This window comes from Sphaeroforma arctica (genome assembly GCF_001186125.1).
Source record: "Sphaeroforma arctica JP610 unplaced genomic scaffold supercont1.439, whole genome shotgun sequence".
Classification (NCBI taxonomy): domain Eukaryota; class Ichthyosporea; order Ichthyophonida; genus Sphaeroforma; species Sphaeroforma arctica.
Genome location: NW_014040119.1, coordinates 1 through 6040, shown reverse-complemented (window position 1 = coordinate 6040; position 6040 = coordinate 1). Strand labels below are relative to the sequence as shown.

The window sequence follows — 6040 nt, the reverse complement described above, 5'->3', positions numbered from 1 at the left end:
GTAGACTGTAGCCTGTAGCCAACGCCCTAAACACCGCTTTACGGTGTAAATAGGGTGTACCGCTGTAGACTGTAGATAGACTCTGGGGAATATACAAATTGATTGTATTCTATTAAATAAAAAAGAACAGGAGACTCTGAACTTCTGAACTCTGAAGTCTGAACTTGTGTTGGTGAGGAGACTGCTGGGGGAGAACTAGAGAGTGACGAGTGGAGAGTGGAGAGTGGAGACCGTGGAGAGTGGAGACCGTGGAGAGTGGAGACCGTGGAGAGCTCTGGAGTTGTCATAGGAGAATGTATTTATGTCAGAATGGGGCCGAGGGGCGGGGTCCAGGGGACGGGGTCCAGACTCCAGACTTTCATAGTCCAGGGCTTCAGCAAGTGGCCCTCTATAGAGTTCTCAACTGACTGCTCTGTGGACTGTGCATGTGGGCGAGTGCCGTGTAGAGATTGGAGAGTGAGGCGAGTGAGTGTCACGGGGCACGGCTCGCCGTCAGCTGCTAAATATGAGATGAAGAGTGTCTATGACTAAATATGATATTTTGTATTTTTGTTTATGTTTTTGAGCTTTATTTTTTTTTAAACCAAACCCCAAAATAGTAGTCGGGGGGCCCTGGCGGCCTGGCCCCTTGAGCGTGGGGCGAGTCATCTCAATTCTCATGACTCTTGTAGGGTGTACTCGTGACCCGTTGTGTCGAAGACTCCAAGACCCAAGTGTCCACTGGAATTCTAGATTTTGGAGATGAATTTCAAACAGGTTTGTTTTGGGGGTTTTTTACAAAAGAACAATCATCGTGCCATTATTTTAAAATATTTACTCAATATTTATTTAATGTTGTAAATGTATGATCATTTACTTTGTTCCAATTCCTATTTATTTAACCGGGTTTCGGATCATCAATTCATCATTGTTTCTAAAAGGCGATGTTGTTTTTTTTGCTTGTTGGGGTTTTTTTTGTTTCTTTTTTTTTAACCAAAAGAAAGAAAAAACAAGACAAACTGGTCTGACTGACTGACTGACTGTGGACTTGTGGACTGTGGACTGTGGACTCACTGGACTGTGGTCTGTGGACTCGCTAGACTGAGGTGACACTGGTGACAGTGGTGAGTGACTGAGTGTGGCTGTAGAGTGTGGAGTGTGGAGTCTGCGCGACTATGTATTTACTAGGTTTTATTTAACTTTTAGGGCTAAAAAGTAAAAGGGGGTTTTTATATAAAACCTTAATTTCTGTTTAATTGTTTTACAAAAAACTTAAAAAAAGCTATTGTACAATTTAGGAGGCTATGAAGCTATGGGATATATTCAATTTTTCATCCATCCAACAAGTCAAAGATCATTATTCATTCTGTGTTTTTTAAGTTGTGAACGGCTATCACCTATAAGAGCCTCAAAGCCTCAGTCCCTCAGAGCCTCAGAGGTCCCCCACCACCAGAGAGAGAGAGCGAGCTTGAGAGGGCAAGAGCTCAGGGGAGGACTGGTGAATGGCGATTTGGTGATTACTGAATACTGATTGGTATATTTCGCCCTTCTGACATACTGTTATGTGGATATATAAATAATTTCATAAAAATGTAGAATTGGTGTTTTCTGGGTACACAAATTGAAATTAATGGGTACTGCCAACATATTTCTCTATAGTCATGACTCATGAGATACTCTTTGACTCTTGTGACTGTTTACTCTTCTTGTGTGTATTTAAAACTATTTTTATTTATTTATTTATTTTAAAAAACATCATTGCTTTTTTATATTTTTAAAGTGACATAAATTTCAGACCCCGATTCCAAATAGATTGGAGGAAGAAACCGTTTGAATTTTGATCTATTGAGTCGTCCCTATTCCCTATAGAGTTCGGTATTCTCTAGAGTAGAAGAGTCATGTCGATCTCGTTTAAAAACTCACAAGAAAAAAAAATTCCAATTTGGCCTTAAAGACACCGAGGAGTCTGGGTCTGCTAGTCTGGGCCCTCTGGCAGGCTCTGGGGCCCTGGGCCTGGGGCAGACTTAGGCCCGGTTAGGGTATTCTCCTGGGGAGGGTATTATCTAAGCTTAGATAATAAATACCAAAAAAAAACCAGGTACATAGGTCCTAAAAGGCTAAAACTCTTGTGCTCTCTCTCTAGCTAGAGAATGGGGTGTAAATATTTAACTGGCAGTCTGGCTGCTGGCAAGGATAGTGGTCATAGCCCTCAAAATAAATATTACAAAATGGCGCCCCATTTTTTATTTTTTATTATTTTTTTATGATCTCTGAATCCCTGACCCTAATTTTCCTGACCTGATCCGAATTTGATCGTGGGCGGTCGTTTCGTCGTTTCGCAAGAATCATGTGGTGATGACTCATCAAATTCTTTGTCACAATTTTTCGACATTGTGCACTGAAATTTCGAGAATGGCCCTCTCCTAGTAGAGTGACTCCCAGACAAAAAAAATCTATAATTTCGGATTCATCCGCGAATCCCAAATTTTGCCTATTCGGAGTTGCCAACTCTCCAATTTTTACAATATATAACAACAAGAGGTAAATTCCATAAATATGGCAGAATTAAAACGCAGATGGTGTTTCGGATTATTGTAATCCAATATTTTATTACAACCGGTCGTCCCTAATGAAGAAATTTACAGCGTTTGCGTCTTTCTCTCTGACATTTACACCGTGCTGCCGCTGAGGTGTACGTAAACACCTGAATCTCAGAGTGTTTTCAATACACCTCCACAAGCGGAAAATTAAACTGCGCCTCGCAACTCTGCGGTCGTTATCACATCATCGAAGACAGCGTGTCGACGATATGTTCGCAAGAAAGAAATTGCTACTTTACCTAAAGGTGTCGGCTCAACTTCGACATCGATCAGACCTGGGTGTCCCTCGAGTACATCAGAGAGAGACTCCTGCGATTAAAAGACCAACAAACGAAATGCAATATAATATTAGTACAACGAGTTCATGATATGTGCAACACCCACCGCAGCTCATGATATGGGTCAGGGAAAGATAAAGAAAAGAATCCACGGCGAGGCATCCGCTGTTAATTGTAAGATTGGAGATCTAGCACCATGGGAAAGCTCAAAGCCGCGTCAGACAAATTATATTCGACTGATATCAACTAGCATCAGTTTCTAGAGTGCAGAAAGTGCTACATGAATTAGACAAAAACCACTGTAGTATACCGCTTTTAACACATCCTAAACAAAGACCAGGCCCTCATTCCAGCGATATATCAGGCAACTGTATATAGGAATGATAGAGATCTGATACGCCTCAATTAATATTTGTTAGGAAGGCAAGTGGTCCAACTTGCTGCGTACGTCTATAGGTTGCAGCGTGCATTTATGCAGTATATTGCTGATATGAAACTTACCCCTATGCAAGGACATTTCATTACAGTAAGTGTGCCATACAAAACACATGGACCGAAACGTAAATACACTCAAATAGATACACATGCATGTAGAACAACCGATCTTTTTTTTATCGCCAAGACGCAGAGGTAGCCTATATGTATATGTTGAATTAGTGACCTATATGTACTTATATGTACATATATGTCCTCTATTAGAGTCGCGAATTTGTAAACCTCTGCAAGCCTGATTAAAGTCTTCAGATATACTTACACATAGTGTAAATAAATCATTCAGAGGAACCTATAAAGGCCCTTCGCACACGTCCTTTCACATTTGTGAATCATCTATAATAACCAGACTCGACAAAATTGATGGTATGGTCCACTGAAACGCATCACAAGAACAAAGACGAAACTACTATTAGTAGACATACCCTGATAACCTCGTCCTTATTGAGAAAAGGCTCATGCAGAGGATACTTCTCTATTAATCCAGCGAGCATTCTGCAGTGGGCACAAGAAAAGAGACTGAGTATAGGACTCAAGTGCAGCAATTTGTCGAAAACCAACGTGTGCATTGGGTGCCTATATATCGCACCACAATCCACCACTAACAGGCAAAGGTAGAACAAAGAACAGCCCTTGCTGTCGTTATACTCCACGCTTACGGGCACAAGTCGAGCACACGTGTGTACAGTTCCTGTAACGCGTCTTGCACGGTTGCTTTCCAATTTGAGGATAACCCATAACTAGGGCTCGCTAGCACACAACAGTCGGATCGTGAGAGATAGCGAGTGTGCATGTCACCAGCAGGTGTCAAAAGAGTGACAACCAACTGGGTTGGCAACTAGAAGAATACTTACTGAAAGTACTTCTGATTGAGCTCATACACATTGACCTCCTCCTTAGTGACTCTCAACATGTATTTCAAAAGGTTTTCGAGACGCCATGCCTCTGGTCCAACGAATTCATAGGTGTTGCCTACAGCGTGGGGGTCTTCCACTAGGTTAGCCAGGCCTCGCCCGACGTCATGGGACTGCATAGAGAATGTTTACACATGAGAATACGATTTGGATCAAGAAACTAATTAACGCAACCAGACAACGCACTTTACCACTGTCTATGTAATGTAATAATAATAAAACTGGTCTGGAGATACACCAGAACGCGACACTGCCGAAAATACAATGTTGGCTCCAGCATATATCCTAAAACGGAGCACGCGGCACAAATAAAACCAAACCAAACACATACGAACACACTGTCTACTAGTCTAGCGGTGTGGTGCTATATCGCAACCGTACGCACTTACATATACAGGCCACTTCACGGCGTCCTTGTTTGCGATTGGGATGCCTCCAGGAAGCATTTTGCGCATTTGCCATTTACGGAACAGTCGATCTTCCGGGCCGAATACATCGGACGTGCGAACGATGGTGGCGTCTGGGAAGGCCGCTCGGACTCTTTGCTCGCCATCAGCCTGAGTGATAAGGACAGGACAGTTCGGTACACGTTATGAACTAGTGTCCCCACAAGCACCAGACCTTGCTTGTTGAACTACCTGGTATCTCTGTGTGGCTACGGTTGTGTGCTAACATTGGAAACTAACCACGTATAATCGCTGATATACGGTTGCACGGCGTTTACGTTTGAAGTACCGTGGAAAAAATGCGTGCCCACGTTATATCTTTAGTTTAGCTAGCTCGAAGACGTACAAACGTAGTTCCACACGGTCGTCGCATAGAATCGAAGACAGTTATTACCGCACAAGAGCTGTCCAAGCGGCCCATCCCGCTCGGACGCACATGCACATGCACGCACATGCACGTGCACATCCACTCGGACCAGAGAAGTTTTGAATTATGTACACATTTTGAAGCCTACAAATATACGAATCCGGGATGCACAACAAGAACGACCAAAGACTAAAGCACCGACTGCTAGTGACCGTATAACAACCACAGTACCCTAGATTGCAAGAACTTGGAGGGCGACGACGCATCCGCGCTGACGCAGGACATCTGTATCAAACGCTTCACACCCAATTCGGAGGCGACCTCAGCCACACTTTCCGCGGCAGTAGCGTGGATGTCGGTGAAACTGCATTTGAAATAAGAAATAAGAAATAAGAACACAAACCCGTTAATTCGGTATGACTTTATGATGATACTGTTGAACCACAGTATAATGAACCACGACGTCTGTGAAACTGCATTTGAAACAAGAAATAAGGACAGAAATCAGTCACTCTGGCATGACTTATGATAAGCTATACTGTCGAACCACAGTAAAATGAATCGCCACTACTCTTTATGCAATGCGCAATCTGCAAGCTGAAATAAAATCTTCGACACACCAGTTTGGGGTGGCACAAGAAACTAGTCTACACGTGCGCATACTGGCATTGGTTTTAATACATCGAAAGATATGATAAGATAGGATCGTTAAGCCTTTGTACACGACTACAGGCACATGGTTACTAAAATGCAGTGACAAGAGGCCCGCGGCAATTGGCAACACAGTTGTAGAACGATCAAGTGTACCTGAAGTTCTTAGACTCTAGATGCGATCCGGTAAGATTGTACACCACATCCGAATATTTCATCGCTTCTCGGAGAGAATCTTTGTCCTTCATGTTGTATTCCTGAGTTGAAAAAAAGAGAATCATTCAGATTGAGTCTAGTTAGGGCTGAAGGCAGA

At 42.8% G+C, this 6040-nt stretch overlaps 1 protein-coding gene across 1 annotated transcript; it reads right to left on the bottom strand.

The window, feature by feature from the left end:
* Positions 1-2538: 2538 nt before the first annotated feature.
* SARC_06253 (hypothetical protein) lies at positions 2539-5985 on the bottom strand. Its single transcript, XM_014299839.1, has 6 exons — positions 5884-5985; positions 5308-5440; positions 4653-4820; positions 4204-4376; positions 3775-3844; positions 2539-2888 (listed from the first exon to the last, which is right to left on the bottom strand). Exons 1-6 carry the CDS (start codon positions 5973-5975, stop codon positions 2727-2729), a joined length of 798 nt encoding a protein of 265 aa, XP_014155314.1. The 5' UTR covers positions 5976-5985; the 3' UTR covers positions 2539-2726.
* Between the last annotated feature and the right edge of the window lie 55 nt (positions 5986-6040).

Bases quoted from the DNA above. Each gene is read 5' to 3' on its own strand.
- SARC_06253 (XM_014299839.1), bottom strand. From the start codon at position 5,975: ATGAAGGACAAAGATTCTCTCCGAGAAGCGATGAAATATTCGGATGTG. The intron at 4,821-5,307 runs GTACTGTGGTTG...CTTATCACTCAG, and splicing joins CCAAGTTCTTGCAATCTAGG to GCTGATGGCGAGCAAAGAGT. The intron at 2,889-3,774 runs GTATGTCTACTA...TTTTAATCGCAG, and splicing joins ATAAGGACGAGGTTATCAGG to GAGTCTCTCTCTGATGTACT.